We start from the raw sequence: 19174 nt of genomic DNA on the forward strand, positions 1-19174 counted from the left end.
AGAAATCTTCCTCCTAGTATAATCATAATACCTGATCATCATGTTTTAGGGGGGAAAAGAATCATGGCACCGCCTCTTTAATTCTGTCATCAAAGCAGTATCTGTCATGATCTTTTCAGTCTGAGACTGTATATAAGGAATGTACCTTTTTCCTGGTGCCTTGGGTTTATGTTTTTATGTTTGTGCTTCATTACACTGTTATTTGAGGATTTCATAAGGCAGCTCTGTTGTCTTGTGACTCCCTGGCAGTCCCTTTGTGTGCGGTGTTATGGCATTTAATCTGGCATTAATGTGCAATGTTGTTGCCTCCATTCATATTTTTTCAGATGCCAAGCCTACATTCCTCAACAAAGAGTCAGTCCAGAACGAGGTGAAAGCGGTTCTCTCCCAGAAAGTCACCATGAGCTGTGAGGTGTCCGATACCAAGACAGAGGTGAAATGGTACAAAGACGGCAAGCTGCTGACGTCCAGCAAGACAATCCACATGGAGTCAAAGGGAAAGAGTCGTGAGCTGGTGGTGGACAGTGTGGAGAAGAAGGATGCTGGAGAGTACATCTGTGAAGTTGGTGCAGAGAAATTGGCATTCAAAGTACATGTGACAGGTATGGTCAGACAAACACTCAAGAGGGCCTCTTTAAATATCAGCATGTGTGCATGCTATTCAGAAACATTAGCATCATATACGGTACATACTTCTGTTTCTTCTTTTGCTTCTTCTTTTGTCCAGATTACAGTTGTAAAAAATGTGACGACTTGATTCAAACATGTGCCAACAGAACAGTCCATGGTGTCCTACCCTAATTTGCGTAGACTAGTGCCGATCCTAAATATCAGTTGACAGGGCCTAATCAGGGTCATAATCAATGTTTTAATCATTGTGTGTGTTCTCTGCATTAACAGAAGCCCAGGCAGTATTCTCCAACAAAGAGTCAGTCCAGAAGGAGGTGAAAACTACTCTTTCCCAGAAAGCCACTCTGAGCTGTGAGGTGTCTGACACAAAGACAGAGGTGAAATGGTACAAAGATGGCAAGCTGCTGACTTCCAGCAAGACAATCCAAATGGAGTCAAAGGGTAAGAGTCGTCAGCTGGTGGTAGATAAGATCGAGAAGAAGGATGCTGGAGAATACACCTGTCAGGCTGGGACAGAGAAGTTGGTGTTCAAGTTGCAAGTAGCAGGTAAAATGTCAATACTTTCACCGGGGGTTATTTCTGCTCTGCATAAGAATACAGCATAGTAGCTAAATGATATCCTTATTCCTTTAGATGCAGCTGCCAAATTCCAGAAGAAGTCTGTGGTGAAGGACACATGTGTTCAAGCAAGTGAAAAGATCGTTCTGACTGCTGAACTGACCACAGAGAATGCCACCGTCAAATGGTTCAGGGATGGAGTGGAGTTGAAGGAGGGCAGCAATTATGAAATGAAAAAGCATGGCCTTACTTGTACACTTATTGTAAAATCCAGTGAGGCTAAAGACAGTGGGACATATTCCTGTCACACTGCTGATGACAAGATGGAGTTCAAAGTGCAAGTCAAAGGTTGGCAAATTTGTTTTAGTATCACAAGCACTACACACTTGTTTCTGCATGTGGCTAATATTCTTTGGGGTCTAATAAACATTGTTTCCATCTAGATTTGGCTTTGAAGTTTGTGGTGCCCTTGAAGTCTGTGGCCACAGAGCTTGGAGCCACACTTAGCCTGATGTGTGAACTGAACCATCCCTCTGGGGATGTACTCTGGAGACATGATGGCCATGAGATCAAACCAGGTGGCAGGTTCTGCATCAGCGCAGATGGTGCCAAGCGGGCACTCACTGTGACTGGCATGGTTAAGGAAGATGAGGGAGAATACAGCTGTGAATGTAAAAACGACAAGACCTCTGCTAAAGTCTCCTCAAAAGGTGAAAGGAGTTTCATTTGTACTAAAACATATGAAAAGGGTTGACATGAGAATTATTGACATGTATTTACAGTATCTGAGTCCAAAACATTTGTTTTCTCCTTTCAGAACCCAGACTTGTGAGGCTGACTACAAAGCTAAACAATGTGGTTGCAATGGAAGGCAAAGACGCCATTTTCAAATGTAGTGTCACCCCGGCAGACGCCAGTGTTAAGTGGTTCCGCAATGGTGCACCCCTCACTGCCGGGCCCAAGTATAAGATTGAACATGGTGGCACCAGCCACTCCCTCACCATTACTTCTGTAACACAGGAGGAAGCAGGGGAGATAAGCCTTGATGCAGAAGGCAAAGGCTGCAAAGCCACCCTGCAAGTGCAACGTAAGAACACTCACTGGGTGTGAATGAATACATTATTTGTATTTTCATCGACAGCTGTTCTAACGTTTGATGGTTTCTCTGCAGATGTACCGGTGACCTTTAAGAAGAAACTGGAAAACCTGACTGCAGAAGAGCAGTCTGAGGTGAAGCTGGAGGTGGAGCTGAGTCAAGCATCGTCTGAGGTCAGGTGGATGAAGAACAGCGTAGTGCTGCAGTCTGGAGGAAACATGGAGATTCGAGTGGATGGAGCCAAACAGAGTCTGGTGTTTAAGAGTGTGACTTCTGCTGACCGGGGCTTGTACTCCTGTGAGACTCTGGACGACAAGACTCAGGCTAAACTCTCCGTGGAGAGTAAGATTGACTTTCCATTTCAACATTTTGTATTCATTGGTTGCTTTATTCAAGTACTTACCATCATAAATCACCCTCACATTTTCACATTTATTTTGCATCCATGTTTGATTAATGTGGTACGACACAGTATGATTTACAGTACCTCTGCATTCATACTGTACAAGTAAGCGATAATGTGGAATGACACATTTATTACTGCAAAATATAAAGGGCCAAGTGGAGGTTCTGCTTCAACTGAAAGTAGTTTATTTTGTAATGATGACTGGCTCATTGTACATTATCCTGCTTATGACAGGCCTACTTACCAACATTAAATAGCTAAAAGCTTCAATATCCATAGCATCATCAACAGAGGCAGAACTGTGGAATGACAGACTGCAGGATCAAGTATTCAACAAAGCACTGTAATTAACTCATATTTCCTCCTCTTTTCAGTGAGAAAAATACAGGTAGTGAAGGGCCTGAAGGAAACCAAGGCTCATGAGACAGAGACAGTAACTCTGGAGGTGGAACTCAACCAGGCTGATGTTGAAGGGTCATGGACCAGGGATGGGGCCAAGATAAAAACAGGGACTAACTGCCGTGTTACAGCTCTGGGGAAGAAGCACGCTCTTACACTGTCTCAACTAAAAATGGAAGATGCAGGAATGATTGCCTTCCAAGCAGACGGTGTTCATACATCTGGCAAACTCATTGTCACAGGTATGATTTTCGGTTAGTTCTGTTAGTTACTGTGTCGTGACTCGTGTTGGACTTGTGGACAAATAAATGTTGCTTTTACAGAGCCTCCTGCCAAGATCTCTAGCCCTCTGGTGAATATCAGCGCACCCGAAAAGGACAAAGTCACTTTTGAATGTGAAGTATCCAGAACCAATGCGGATGTTAAGTGGTTCAAGGTGAGAAATCATAATGTATGTCTAAATATATACAGTAACCCTGAAGCATTATTTGCTTTATTTATTTGGTTTTAAAGAGGGACTAAACCCTAGCCCATATTGTAAGTTTTCTATCCACTAAAGGTTAAACATAATTTACTGATTTTGGTACAGTGGGATGTTGGCAACATAGCAGCTACTAATAAATAATAATGGTATTTTTATATGTACGTGTGCCAATGTGATCATGCCAAATGCCAGTTTAAATAATTTTAGTAGTGTCAATGCTTGTACACTGACACACCTTCGTAAATATCACAATGTACCAAGTTTAGCCTAGCCCTTTAAATGATTTTAGCCTTTAGATAGCAGAAAATTCACAAAAGTGGCAATGGGCTTATTAACCCATACCATTGCTTAAATTCCAATTACTCCACAGGACGATGTGGAGCTAAAACCAGGCAAGAACATTGGCATCCACTCTCAGGGCCGCAAACGCACTCTGCTCATCCACAAGTGTACCCCAGAGGACCAGGGCACTTACATTTGTCGCACCACTGATGACAACACATCAGCCAAGCTCACGATTCACGGTACTTGCCATTATATTGTCGTTGTCAGGTGGAAACCTTGTATGTCCAAGACCGTTCATTTTGTATTTATAATTTAAAAAATGAACTAAACTAGTGAAAATTGCAGATCTACAAGCACACAACGCCGTTGTGTGCTTGTAGATCGGCTATTTTCACGACTTTTTTGCTACAGCCTTGTATGATGAAGCAGACCTTTACTTTGTGAGAAAAAGAATTACAAACTTGTCTGACAGTGACACTGACAGTGACGGTATGACACCATCGTTTGGTGCTCTTTCCCTTTTTCAAAAGTGTTAGTTGCGACCGTAGGTCGCATTTACTACCAAAACCTCCACGGGCTGTCCGTCAGTGAGTCAGTGAGTCCGTCACACTTTTGCCCTGCTCATATCTCCACAACCGTTGCCCCCATCCATGCCAAATTTTGCACACACACTCCTTACCTGCCAAACTACAACCTCCAAGGACCCCCGGAGCTCCAGGGACCCCCAGGTCCCTGGGGGACCCCCAGGTGTAAAAAGATGTCCGTCCGTGAGTCATAAGTCACACGTCATACTTTTGCCCTGCTCATATCTCCACAACCGTTGCCCCCATCCATGCCAACTTTTGCACACACACTCCTTACCTGCCAAACTACTACCTCCAAGGACCCCCGGAGCTCCAGGGACCCCCAGGTCTCTGGGGGACCCCCAGGTGTAAAAAATGACCAAATGTGCAAAAATGACCAAATGACCACCCCCACGGAGCTGCTCACGGGGAATTCCTGGGGACCACCCACTCCTGGTGCTCCAGAACGGATGCAAAAGTGGTGGCGCCCCCAGTGGAGGACCCCCTCCACTGCAGCTCACATAAAATGCCCTAACTCGGCCTAGGAGCGTCCGGGACAGCCGGGGCCGGTACCTATTCGTCCACCTACGGTCGCTTATCTCCCGATTAGGGAGTCTTACTGGTTAATAGTAATGCTGCATAGTAGGAAGTCTTAAGCATGTTTTCTCTTCCAGCACGAGATATTAAGATTGTGAAGAAGCTGGAGGACGTGGAGGTGACGGAGAAGGAGAGCGCTGCGTTTGTCTGTGAAATATCACATGATGAAGTGGACTGCCTGTGGTACAAAGGAAGCACCAAACTCAAAGCTGGTGACAACATCAAGATGAGACAAGAAGGTGAGGCACAATACAAATAATACAGCGCTGCAGTCCTTGTGTTATCTTCTGTTGTTGATAGATGTAACGGAGGTGATCCGAACCTCCCCACCCGACTTCGAACCCGGGTCTCCCGCGTGAAAGTCCAATATCTTAACCATTACTTCCAAAGGGATATCCCTATGGAACAAGGGCAGAAGGCAGATACTAGACTTTTGAGGCTTCAGGCTGGGTCTGCGACTCTCTCCGCCACACTCACCCCCCTTTGACCTCCTCCTACGGGGAAGCCCGGATCCAGGTCACAGCACCAATGTAACGGAGGTGCAGGGCCGTAGCGCGCCTAATCGGCGCTCTAGGCGAGCTCTCTCGAATGCGCCCCCCCACTCCCGCGCGCGCGCTGGCGGGTTTTGCCGTGAATTTAGTCGGTTTTGGGTCGGTTTTGGGCTGGTTTGGGTCCACTCCCTCCATTTCGGCGCCCCCTTGGCGCCCCCTCTAGGCTGGCGCTCTAGGCGACCGCCTAGTCCGCCTATAGCTAAAAACGGCCCTGCGGAGGTGATCCGAACCTCCCCACCCGGCTTCGAACCCGGGTCTCCGTGTGAAAGTCCAATATCTTAACCATTACTCCAAAGGGATATCCCTATGGAACAAGGGCAGATACTAGACTTTTGAGGCTTCAGGCTGGGGCTGCGACTCTCTCCGCCACATAGACATACAGTATTCTTACAAATTGTCTTCTATGTCCCCATGCAGGTAGAACCTATGTGCTGCTCTTCCCGTCTGTTACTCCAGAGGACGCGGGCGAGATTAAATTCACAGCTGACAAAGCGTCTTCAACTGCAAAACTGAAAGTGAAAGGTAAACAAACTCAGTCTTTTCAGCTTGGCTTTATGTCACACAATGCAGCATGTGCCAAGCCGTTGTCTAACTTGCACAACATCATACAGCAAAACCTTTTATTTCACATTGACTTCATAAAACAATTAGAGTTTGCTTTTGGTTTCTTGAAATTACATAATGTCCTTTTTTCCAGATTCGTTTATTGACAATGCTTTTAGATGCAGGATGCAAATAGATGATCTCTATCTATCCAACTTGACTAAAGGAGTCAGGCAGTCACATAGGATTATAATTCATAATCATCATTCATTTGTAATTCTGACCATTTTGGTTGCAGTTAGGTAACTAAACCAGTTACTATGTGGTATGTACAGTAGTAGAAATAGCAATGCTTACATGCAACCTAATATTATCTATTATTATAGTGTGTTCTTGCTCAAGTAGTTAATCTGGTGTAACAGTCTGACGTTTTAGTCAGGTCAAGTAAGATATCCACTTGCATCCTGCATTTATGAATGTTATCCGTTCAGGCCTTTATGCCTCATTGGGTTATGATCTGATGGCAATGAAGAACAAAATGCTTTTTTGTGCCTCTTATATTATTATTATATTTTCTCCAGCATTTTTTGGCTTTATTTCTTAGACAGGAAGGTGTAGGGAGAGGAGAAATCTAAGGACATCTTGTCAGCATAATGCAGACAAAGACTTAACATGATTATTGTGGTGGTCTGTGAAAAATAATGTGGTGTAAGGAAATGCCAGCACTGATGGATAAAAAAATTAAGTATTTCAGTCATGGGCAATCTTAAATAAATCCATTACATACTATATTAATAATCTATAACAAATTAGAGCCTTTGAAGAAATTGTTCTGTCCTCAGACTGACTTGAGTCTAAACCCATCTACCAAGCGAGTTCATTTTGGGACATTACACTTTCATGCTTAAATGGATATGGCATTCTGGTATTTCTAGCATGGAATCCCACAGGCCTTCCTTGCATGTGTTTCCCTTTTAGCTTTCTAAAACTAGAGGTTCGGGCCGCTTCTTGGCCCTCACACCTACATCCCACCGTCGATCTGACGATAAACCCATATTTGGAGATCTCTGAATCTGTCAGTCCTTGTCCCTCCATTGCATTACATTTGTTGAACTGGGGTAATGCTATGAGTGGAGAGCTGTGACTTCGTTACATTTGTGGTGGGCTTGGGGTCGGTTTCCTGACTTTTGACTTGGTTATATAGTATTTAAAGGTTTGTTGACCTGTAGTTGTCTAAGATGTTTGAATGTTAACTCTCCTATTAAATGAGCCGGGATTTCTTCAGATAATATGAGTATGAGGTCAGTGGTTTGGATAAACATAATACATAATTTAACTCTTAACACTTTCCCTTGTTGTATTAACAGCAATGTTAACTCTGCCATAAGTGGTACTAAGCTGAAGTAATGTATATACCACGCTTGCCACTTGCTTTAGCTTCAGTGTAAAGTACAGTAAGGGCGGAAGGATGGTCCATCAAATGGGGTTAGGGTTATTAGACCTGCATACTATGGCTCTAAATTGATTTGGACTTGATCATTCTCTGTCCTTAATATTAGTGTGGCTTTGACGATGCGTATGGCATTGGCAGTCTTTATTGCATCCATGTTAATGCTAATGATAACGACTCTGGTGATTGATACGGTGTTGTTGTTACTGTAGAGCTGCCTGTCAAGTTTGTGAAGCGGCTCAGGGATAAGATAGCGATGTATACGCATCGTGGCTACCTCGAATGCCGAGTGTCTCGCGCCAGTGCGAAGGTCACGTGGTACAAGAACAAGAAGGAGGTCCAGCCCAGCCAGAAGCATGAGATCAGAAGTGAAGGCGTGTACCGCTACCTCACCATCAACGACGTGGACGCGGGCGATGAAGACACCTACACCTGTGACGCGGGCGATGACAAGACATCTTGTAAACTTCTTGTGGAAGGTAACCAGGTGGAAGATGACCGAGCTCTTTTGAGGACTATAATGTAGACATGGTGTTTGGGTTAGCTCCCGTGTATTCATTTATATGATCAGGTGTAGGGCATTTATGTATGTGAGTTCTTCCAAAAAATCATTGATTTCATGCCATCAGACAATGAGGTGCCTAAAAGATAGGAAGATGGATAGATAAAATAAATCTATCTATCTGTCTATCTGTCTTATCTGTCTCTCTGTCTATGTGTCTGTCTGTCTGTCTGTCTGTCTGTCTGTCTGTCTGTCTGTCTGTCTGTCTGTCTGTCTGTCTGTCTGTCTGTCTGTCTGTCTTAGCATCTCTACTAATCTGCAGTCATAGTATGTAGCATGGTGAAATATGTGAACACATTTCTGCAACCCCTCAGTGTCATAAAAGATAAATGTCATCAATAATAATAATATGGGACTTACTATGTTTAATCACTTTAATCAATTTACAAGGAAATAAACCACCATTTAAACATGCCAAAGGCAAGAAAGCTTTATTGTTACAAAACCTCATTCACAGCGTGTGGATCTGTAATTAACTTCATGCCTACGCTGGCCAGCACAGGCAAAACCAAACAAAAACCAGCTTCATGCCATTACAGGGTGACGGTCATTAATCTAATTAATGTATAACCTTTCTGCTGAATTCTTGGCCAAGTAATTTACGGCAAATATTTATGGCAAATATCCAATAGTAAATCTTTACTATATGAAATGGTACACAAAGTTGCAGAGTCTTCACATTTTTCTTTGCCACAGAAACAATGTGACTCATTACTCATAACACAGATCTGAAGAGAGGGAGTACCACCGCACATGAAACAATTAACAGCAGGTCAGGTGCATCTCAGGAGCATATCAGCAGCCAAATGGAATGAGGCACAGGGAGCAGGAGCACATCAGAGTCATCATGACTCTGATGAAGATGCTCCTGGCATCGAACCGTTAGTCCTGAAATAGAACCTTACAAATAGAAAAGGAATATCTCCAGTGTCTCATTCCTTTTCTCCACAGTCTGTCAATCTGTTCTTACTTTATAGCAGTGGTTCTCAACCTGTGGGTCGGGACCCCCAGGGAGGTCCCCAAATTATTTTGGGGGGGTCCCTAGATGATAAACTTAATGGGCAACATTGTTTTCTCACTCAACAGTGAACAAACCAACATAAGGTTAAGTTTATAGAGGCTATCTGCACATTTCTAAAGTAAATTTAAGGACCTTTTAATACCTCTAAAATGACAAATTAAAAATAATATATACATATATTATATAACACAATATAACTGTGTTATACAAAATGTAATGCATCAACTCTTGTGGGGGGGTCTCCAGTTAATATATGATTATTGTGGGGGTCGCAGCCTGAAAAGCTTGAGAACCACTGCTTTATAGGACATAGACACATATATTTTTTAATGTGTGTGTGAGCACACACGCACACAAACACACACGCACACGCACGCACACGCACGCATGCACGCACGCACGCACGCACGCACGCACGCACGCACGCACACACACACACACACACACACACACACACACACACACACACACACACACACATGCAGCTTAAACCCTTCTCTATCTATGGCGTCTCCAGAGCAGTCTATCAGCATTGTGCGGGAGCTCAGTGCAGTAGAGGTGACGGAGCCTTTCGCTGCAGTCTTCGAAGTGGAAATCAGCATGGAGCTGGTGAAGCCTCCCATATGGGCCCTGAACGGAGTCGCTGTGCAGGAGAGCGCTGACGTGGAGATGGAGAAAGAAGGCACCATGCACCGACTCACATTCAAAAAGACCAAAGCATCCATGACAGGCCCTGTGCAGTTTACCGCTGGCAAAAGCAAGTGTGTGGCCCAACTCACTGTCAAAGGTAAAAATGTGAACTTTAACAAGTAAATGTTTGGATTTTTAATGTATGAATAATGCAAAGACAAAGTCTTACCATGATTATGGTGTTTGTCTGTGAAACTTAATTTAGTGGAAGGAAATACTGTACCAGCACACAATATCAATTATTGCCTTGACTGCATGGGCAGCAAAATGGTCCCTGAACACTAATGGATGTGTGTCAGCACATGGCCATCATCAGCATTTGAGAAGTGAAAAGTAATCTCACAACTATTATTTGTTTCTCTAGAGCGCCCTCTTGAGGTTACAGAGCCCATTAAAGATGTGAAGGCCAAGGAGAAAGGCTCAGCTTCACTGAGCTGTAAGTTTTCTGCTGCACTCAAGGAGGTGAGCTGGTTCAAAGGTCAAACACCCCTGGCAGCATCAGACAAATACACCATGAAGCAAGATGCAGCGAGGGCTCATTTGACCATCCAGAAGCTGACTGGAGAAGACAGTGGACAATATCGCTGTGTGTCTGGACCTGCTGAAACCAAAGGCACACTCACTGTGGAAGGTATAGTATTGCGAATCCCTTTGTGTTTCACCAGTTTATTTTGATGTTTAAAGGGACCCCTACCACAAACTTTGGAAGCCAATCAAAATGGAATCCGAAGATTAATGACTCCAGTGAAGAAAAGGGAATGTCCGCACACGATAGCTGCTTTCCTGTCTTTTTTAATTTAACCAAACAAAAACGTTTAAAGAGTGAGAACATAATCTCTGTCTCCCTGCTGTTCTGGCCGCAGCATGCTTGGTCTGTGTGTTTGTGTGTAAATGAACTAGAGAACAGATACACAGATTGTTCTGAAACGTGGAGTAGAGTATCAGTAGGCTGCCCTGAAGAGACATTTAGGATTGAAAGGTCAACGGTCAAGTTCACAATCAAGGTCAAGGAGAAACATTGGGTCAAGTTCAAGGTCACAGTCAAGGTCTAGGACAAAATCACATAATCATCAATCATATCATAGGTACGGAGAGGAACTCCCAGTCCTTTTTTAAAACATTTTGTTTGTTTTCTCCTGACCAGAGCGTGAAATAAAGATCACCAATCACCTGGTGGACACTGAGGTAGATGAAGATAGCGATGCTGTGTTCACGTGTGAGATCAACTATGCAGACGAAGAGGTTCAGTGGCTGCTAAATGACAAGGGGCTCTGCACCAATGAGGTCAACACCATCACACACGACGGAAAACTGCACAAACTCACACTGAAGAACTTGGCGCCTCAAGATGGCGGCACCATCACCTTCAAAGTCCGCAAGGTGAAAGAATCTGTCACACTAAAGGTCAAAGGTAAGAACAGGACTCATTACTTAATTAACCACATCTTACCACAAGCCCTATTTATTCTTTGCCTTACAACGTTATGGAATGAAAATTGCTGATGTACAAGCTCAATGTGACGTTGTGAGCTTGTAGATCAGCTATTTTCTCTGTTTTTGATCAGTTTTTTAGATTTCTTTTAGACTACTGTAATGACATGCCCAAAATGCCCCAAAATAGGGATGCCAGGTTGAAAGTGATTAGGTAAGGAGGTGCGAACTAAATATTTCCCGCAAACTTGCTCAACTTTCTTCTCACCTATAACTCCCCAGAGAAACGTGCAGTCTTCCTCAAGTCTCTGGACGATGTTGTTGGAGAGGAGAAAGGCATGATAACCCTGGCATGTGAGGCTTGCAAGCCTAGGGTGACCCCCACATGGAAGAAGGATGGCACTGTCCTGAAGGCTGGGCCGAAGTATGAGCTCCTGCACACAGGCAAGTCCCTGGGACTGATCATTAAGGACGTCACCAAGGAAGACGAAGGAGAGTACACCTGCGACCTGGGAACTGAGGCGTCCAAGTCAAAGGTCACCGTGAGAGGTTGGTATTATTTGACGTCAAATTCATTTCACAAGACATTTGGTGTCTGTTGCTACCGTATGTCCCCATTTTATCCACCATGTTTTGCTACTCAGTTATTGTATTGTCGTTGTCGGGTGGAAACCTTGTATGTCCACAACCATTTGTTTTGTATTTATAATTTAAAAAATGATTTAAAATAGTGAAAATAGCCAATCTACAAGCACACAACGCCTCGCATCGTGCTTGTAGATCAGCTATTTTCACTAGTTTTGTGCGACACTATTGTAGGATGAAGTAGGGCTTTCATTTACGGAAAAACACAAATTTGAAACCTGGAGATACAAGGTTTCTGCCTGACAGTGACGATATGTTCTGTCCTCCATGTTAGAAATCGGCATCGGCATCACCAAATGGCTGAAGTCAGTGGAGGTGAACGAAGGAGAGTCGTGTGCATTTGAGTGCATCCTGTCACGGGAAACCACTGACAAGTTTACATGGACGCTGAACGGCCAAACCATTACAAACGGAGGACGCTTCAAGGTCACCACTAAAGGCCGCAAGCACATGCTAACCATCAACGATGTTTACCCTGGTGATGCTGGTGAAGTGACCTTCAACATTAATGACCTGAGCTCCAAGACAACATTAGCAGTTGAAGGTAAGATATCTTTTCATTTAAAGGATTTTTTTTTTTTTACTACAAGGGTTCACATTTTAGATTGTAATTAGAGAAAAGAAAAGATGAGCGTTAAAATGTTTTCATTTACTGCTTTCTGTTGTTTTAGCGATTTTTGTATTTTGATTTCAGTGGGTGGTGGCATACGTATAAGTGGCTAAATATGTCTTTTTAGACACATTAAGCCGGCAGTTTCTTTGTTACTATTTACACCAGCCCCCTTAAGTCACATCTTCCCATGAAATATTGCAGTGCATCTTGGGAATGGGCTTATTGTGTCTAAAAATACATATTTAGCCACTTGCATGCGTGCCCCCAACCTGGAGGCATGCGTGCAAATCAGAATCGTTAACCCTAACCCTAACCCTAACCCTAACCCTGACCATAAATATTACATTGCCATAACTGTCAATTAAGTGTACACTGAGGTAAAGCAATGAACATCCTTTGGACTCTTGTTGCAGGTAAAGCGTCATCCGTGTCAAAGGGACTGCAGGGCGTTAGTGCAAGCCATGGGGAGGATGCAGTGTTCGTCTGTGAAGTCACACAGGCTAACATGACTGTAAGGTGGTCCAAGGACGGCAAGGCCATCAGGAAGAGTGAGAAGTATGACATCAGCCAAGAAAATAAGGTCATGACGTTGACCGTCCACGGCATCACCGCTCAGGACTCTGGGGAGTACAGCTGTGAGGTCATTGGAGGAGCCACCACCAAGGGCAAGTTGGAGGTCAAAGGTAAGACTCACATGATTGCTTTTAGGCAATCATTTACACACTTATTAGCAATTTAGCAGTTACTTTATTTGTTTACATTCCTGCACTGCGCGTAGCATCCCCAAATCTGAAACTGAATTTGATCATTCTACATTAAGCAAGGTGGTGTCTAACAATGTAGTGTAGCGTATGCTTGACAGTGTGGTTTCAGATTGCTGATTTTGGGGCATGTTTCATTACACCTCTGAATGATTGTGCTATAATTGGTGTTGGTGCCATATACACCTCTGTCACTGCACGTTTCCAACACAAATACAAACAACATACCATTGTGTGACTGCTGGGTAGAGAAGTTACAGGTGTGCAACTTCGCCTGCTGCGACTGTCTCTGGTTCTCTGCTTAAGAATCATTTGCAGTAGCCTGTCCACACCCCAGATCAGTTTGGAATGATAGTTTCCATAGCGGTGTGTTATGATTCTGAGGAAGGTCATGGGCAGCCTTTTAAAATGTTTTTCACCTGTGCAGTAATCCAAGCTGGGTACCCTGCTATTGTTCAATGTGCCACTAGGGAAAACATTGACAGTTCAATAAAAGAAAATACAATTTCAAGAAGGGGCATTATGTAATTTTCACTATTTATTATTTGCACTTTTCAGCATTTATGCCAGAGCATACATTCTGTAACTGTTTTATTTTGGTCATAGGATTATTATTGCTGTGTTAGTAGTACCGGTATATAGGATTTAGCTTTTTTGCTTTTTAATATGGATGTGGTTCTTTCATGATTCTGTCACCGCTATTTGTGTAATCTGGCTTAGTAAGTGCTTAGTAATTACCCTTTTCCAATGGTGCCAAACATAAACATTTTGCAGCTCAATCCATTGAATGTAGGCATTAGGAGGGATTCCCATCTCTTTGCTGTTAACAGTTTAGCCCTAGGGACCAGACAGTAATTATATGGCCCCCAAAGTCTAAATTAGTTGAAAACAGTGCCTTGTTTTTCTTTTTGTTTTATTGTTACTGTTTTGGGACTGTGTGCATGTGTGTCTTGATTTCAACATTTGCCTTGTGTTTGTATTCAACACCTTTTCCTCTTTAGAACTGGTGTAAACATTCTGGAGAACACATTCCGTAATGTCTTGAAAAAATGTTTCTGATCATTTGTACACAAAACATATTTCCTGGGATTTAAATAATCTGTTAGAAAACAAACAAACAAACAAGTTGTTCGTTGATCATCAGCCCGATTCACTTTGAACAGTTTTCCATTCCATTCATCACAGCCCAAAGTATTGAGTTTCTTGTTTGAATTAATGGAGATATACTTGTTAATTCTACCATAGCTCTGCCTGCCAGTTTTAAAGAGAAGCTACAGAACCAGGATAAAAAGGAAGGAGAGACCATTACGCTTTGCTGTGAGTTATCAAGATCTGATGTCACAGTTCAGTGGAAGAAAGGCTCTGAAATTCTCAAAGCTGGGGAGAAGTACGAAATGAAACAGAGGGAGACTTCTTACCAGCTCCAAGTCAAAAACCTGAAGGTTGAAGACAGTGGACAGTATTCCTGTGAGTGCGGAGACCAGAAGACAACTGCAGATGTCAAAGTCACTGGTACGGATTCGTTGATTATTTGTCAGAGTCCAAAAGAAGAAATCCAGCAATGTCAGTTTAACCACTTAAGCCTTATTGTATCATACAATGTTGTGTGTCAAAAAATAGCCTATCTATAGCTCACAAGACATTGCATTGTTTGTAGATCTGCTATTTTTGACATTTTCTGCCTCAATGACGTTCCCAAAATACAAACAGCAGGTTGAATGTGGATAAATCATGGCGTATAGTTATTGCTAACAAAACACCAGAAGTGGAAGGATTGTAGACCATTTACCTGTAGACCTGAGGCAGATTCTAAACACGCTTCTAAATCCTGGCCTACGTTTTCTGAAAAATGTCACACATTTTTTCAAATTTTACAAAAGAACGGGGTCCCCAGATTGAATGGTACCGGTATAGTTACGTTTTTGGGTTCCGGTCTAAATGGGATAGGGAACATAGCTTTTTCACTATCTTGTTTCCGGAAGAAACACGATGAGATTGTTAGGGTTTCAAATTTAGTGTAGAGTAGCAAACCACAAATGTAAGCTTAAATTAAAATGTCAACAAACATTGGTTGTGCAGCATTACCAGTGACCTTCAAGCAGAAGATGGAGAGCCAGGAGGCGGAGGAAGGGGGCAGTGTTACTCTGCACTGTGAGCTCTCTAAACCTGATGTTCCTGTGGAATGGAAGAAGGGAACACAGGTGCTGAAGTCTGGAGAAAAGTACCAGATGAAACAGAAAGCTTCCGTGAACGAACTCCTGATCAGCAAAGTGGTGCCAGAAGACAGTGGAGAATACAGCTGTGTGTGTGGAGACCAGAAGACCACAGCCAGCATCAACATCAAGGGTAGGAGGAGGATTTAGAATTCAGATGAACTTTCATTGGTATAGTCATATTGTTCACATGTCATTTTGGCTTGGTATTGAAATGTGGATCTCATTTTCACTAATACGATGTGTGTCTTATCTCTATTGAGGTGTCATACTGTCTTGTCACCCTGTCTGTCTGTAATGTTTTGGATTTGTGTTTTCTTGCATGTTTCAGTTGACTATTTTCTTGCATGTATTTGTTGCCTCTGCACCAAACCTGGCTGTCATTGTATCTAAAGTGTATTGAAAGGTGGACCGGACCCCATTTTCACTTATTCGTTTTGTGTCTCTTGTCCTACTGTCTTTTCCAGCTGTCTTTATATTGTTTTGGAGTTGCGTTCTTGCATGTTTCAGTTGACTATAATTTTCTATTGGATATTTGTTAACTCTGCACCAAACCTGTCATTGTATCTAAAGTGTATTGAAATGTGGACCCCATTTTCACTCATTTGTCTAGTCTCTTGTCTTTTGTGAGATTGAGCTATACTGTCTTAGGGTCATTGTTTGGAGTTGTTTGCATGTTGTGCTACAGTGTTGATGCTTTTATATTGCACTCTCCCATTCATTATGTTTTAGGCATTTCATTCTGATATTTGGGTTTTTGATCAATGACTTCAATCACTAGAGCCTAATCGCTAATAATTCTTCAGCTCAACCAGTGACCTTCAAGCAGAAGATGGAGAGCCAGGAGGCGGAGGAAGGGGGCAGTGTTACTCTGCACTGTGAGCTCTCTAAACCTGATGTTCCTGTGGAATGGAAGAAGGGAACACAGGTGCTGAAGTCTGGAGAAAATTACCAGATGAAACAGAAAGCTTCTGTGAACGAACTCCTGATCAGCAAAGTGGTGCCAGAAGACAGTGGAGAATACAGCTGTGTGTGTGGAGACCAGAAGACCACAGCAAGCATCAAGATCAAGGGTAGGAGGAGGATTTAGAATTCAAATTCACTTTTGTTGGTAGAAGAAATTCGATGATTTTTGTTAACTCTGCACCAAACTGTCATTGTACAGTATCTAACCTTTCTAATTGAAATGTGGACCTCATTTTTACTAATATGTTGTGTGTCTTGGCTTTTGTCAAATTGGGGTGTGATACTGTCTTATAAGCCTGTATGCCTTCTTTTAGGATTTGTGTTTTTGCATGTTTCAGATGACACATTTATGTTGTAATATTTGTCAATTCTGCACCAAACCTGTTATTGTATCTAAAGTGTATTGAAATGTGGATCTGATTTTCACTCATTTGTTGTGTGTTGTCTTGTCTCTTGTCAGATTGAGGTGTCATACTGTCTTGTCAATCTGTCTGTCTGTAATGTTTCGGATTTGGCGTTTCTTGCATGTTTCAGTTGACTATTTTCTCTTGATATCTGTTAACTCTGCACCAAACCTGTCATTGTATCTAAAGTGTATTGAAACGTGGACCCGATTTTTACCCATTTGTTTAGTGTAATTTCCTGGAGTTTTTTGCATGTTGAGCTGATGACAGTGTTGATACTAATTGTCATGTGTTATTGCACTAACCTCTCCCGTTCATTATATTCTAGACATTGATTTTCTGATATTTGGGGTTTTGATCAGTGACTTCATTCACTAGAGCCTAATCGCTAATACGTCTTCAGCTCAACCAGTGACCTTCAAGCAGAACATCGAGACCCAGGAGGCGGAGGAAGGGGGCAGTGTTACTCTGCACTGTGAGCTCTCTAAACCTGATGTTCCTGTGGAATGGAAGAAGGGAACACAGGTGCTGAAGTCTGGAGAAAAGTACCAGATGAAACAGAAAGCTTTCGTGAACAAACTCCTGATCAGCAAAGTGGAGCCAGAAGACAGTGGAGAATACAGCTGTGTGTGTGGAGACCAGAAGACCACAGCAAGCATCAAGATCAAGGGTAGGAGGAGGATTTAGAATTCACCAACCTGTCATTGTACAGTATCTAACCTTTCTAATTGAAATGTGGACCTAATTTTTACTAATATGTTGTGTGTCTTGGCTTTTGTCAACTTGAGGTGTGATACTGGCTTATAAGCCTGTATGCCTTCTTTTAGGATTTGTGTTTTTGCATGTTTCAGATGACACATGTTGTAAACTTGTAATATTTGTCAATTCTGCACCAAACCTATCATTGTATCTAAAGTGTATTGAAATGTGGATCTGCTTTTCACTCATTTTGTTGTGTGTCTTGTCTCTTGTCAGATTGAGGTGTCATACTGTCTTGTCAACCTGTCTGTCTGTAATATTTTGGATTTTCGTTTTCTTGCATGTTTTAGTTGACTATTTTCTCTTTTGGATATGTGTTAACTCTGCACCAAACCTGTCATTGTATCTAAAGTGTATTGAAACGTGGATCCAATTTTCACCTATTTGTTTAGTGTAATTTCCTGGAGTTTTTGGCATGTTGAGCTGATGACAGTGTTGATACTAATTGGCATGTGTTATTGCACTAACCTCTCCCTTTCATTATATTCTAGACATTTAATTCTGATATTTGGGGTTTTGATCAATGACTTCAATCACTAGAGCCTAATCGCTAATAATTCTCCAGCAAAACCAGTGACCTTCAAGCAGAACATCGAGAGCCAGGAGGCGGAGGAAGGGGGCAGTGTTACTCTGCACTGTGAGCTCTCTAAACCTGATGTTCCTGTGGAATGGAAGAAGGGAACACAGGTGCTGAAGTCTGGAGAAAAGTACCAGATGAAACAGAAAGCTTCTGTGAACGAACTCCTGATCAACACAGTGGTGCCAGAAGACAGTGGAGAATACAGCTGTGTGTGTGGAGACCAGAAGACCACAGCAAGCATCAAGATCAAGGGTAGGAGGAGGATTTTCTTTTATTCTTTTATTTTTAAAAGAAAATTGAAGTTGTGGAGAAACATATCAAACCATTTGCAGAGAAGAAACATGTCAAGCATGCCACCATGGTTGCTACATTGCTGAAAATACTAATCTCTCCTTGTCTTTGGAACTAGATAAGGCCATGTGTTTGAAAATATAGGTGCTGCGCATATCAATGCAAGGCCTCATCATTAAAATGACATACTGCCCCATACTGTGCTTCCGTGGCATATCCAGACAATCACTGTTCTCTGCCCAGTGATACACGTGGAGAAATCTAAATTAAGTGTAATAAGATAGTCCCGCTAGGATTTCCTGACAGAGTATGAAGGGAGTTGTTTGAAAACAACATGTGCTGCTGGCTTCCAACTTCGCCCTTACTCATCTATTCTGTGAGCCATCAAAGGTCACTTTTTCCCACTCTGTGCTTTGGTTTCTTTGGGCCTGGATAAAGTCCAATGTCTCCTCAGCTGAGAACTCTACCACATTATCCGAATCAGCCATGTTGTTGCAGTCCATGGTAGAAGCTCTAGACTTCAGATTCAGAAGAATGTTTAAGCACAGAGTCTGATGCAGTGACAGACAGCTGTCATATCATCCATACCCTAGCCTAGGTGTTAAATGGCAGCTCATCAATAAGCACAAGTTCATCACCATCTATGTACTTGTATCACTCCTCTTACCTAGGTCAA

The 19174-nt window shown here is 42.7% G+C and overlaps 1 protein-coding gene across 1 annotated transcript in view; it reads left to right on the forward strand.

Annotated features, from left to right (window-relative positions):
- The window catches only part of obscnb (obscurin, cytoskeletal calmodulin and titin-interacting RhoGEF b), a gene marked incomplete at both ends in the record, with an annotated part of 88086 nt that overhangs the window by 14070 nt on the left and 54842 nt on the right, over window positions 1-19174 (forward strand). The window contains 23 exons of the mRNA XM_080725756.1: window positions 327-602; window positions 901-1176; window positions 1264-1536; window positions 1632-1898; window positions 2006-2275; window positions 2360-2626; window positions 3065-3331; window positions 3413-3525; window positions 3944-4097; window positions 5096-5257; window positions 5987-6091; window positions 7775-8041; window positions 9663-9932; window positions 10200-10466; window positions 10980-11246; window positions 11549-11815; window positions 12186-12455; window positions 12938-13207; window positions 14531-14797; window positions 15365-15631; window positions 16305-16571; window positions 17272-17538; window positions 18193-18459. Of these exons, the coding sequence (XP_080581882.1) occupies window positions 327-602; window positions 901-1176; window positions 1264-1536; window positions 1632-1898; window positions 2006-2275; window positions 2360-2626; window positions 3065-3331; window positions 3413-3525; window positions 3944-4097; window positions 5096-5257; window positions 5987-6091; window positions 7775-8041; window positions 9663-9932; window positions 10200-10466; window positions 10980-11246; window positions 11549-11815; window positions 12186-12455; window positions 12938-13207; window positions 14531-14797; window positions 15365-15631; window positions 16305-16571; window positions 17272-17538; window positions 18193-18459 (5643 nt within the window). The remainder of the gene's footprint in view (window positions 1-326; window positions 603-900; window positions 1177-1263; window positions 1537-1631; window positions 1899-2005; window positions 2276-2359; window positions 2627-3064; window positions 3332-3412; window positions 3526-3943; window positions 4098-5095; window positions 5258-5986; window positions 6092-7774; window positions 8042-9662; window positions 9933-10199; window positions 10467-10979; window positions 11247-11548; window positions 11816-12185; window positions 12456-12937; window positions 13208-14530; window positions 14798-15364; window positions 15632-16304; window positions 16572-17271; window positions 17539-18192; window positions 18460-19174) is intronic.

Source organism: Nannobrachium achirus, assembly GCF_963921795.1.
Source record: "Nannobrachium achirus genome assembly, chromosome: 5".
NCBI classification, from domain to species: domain Eukaryota; kingdom Metazoa; phylum Chordata; class Actinopteri; order Myctophiformes; family Myctophidae; genus Nannobrachium; species Nannobrachium achirus.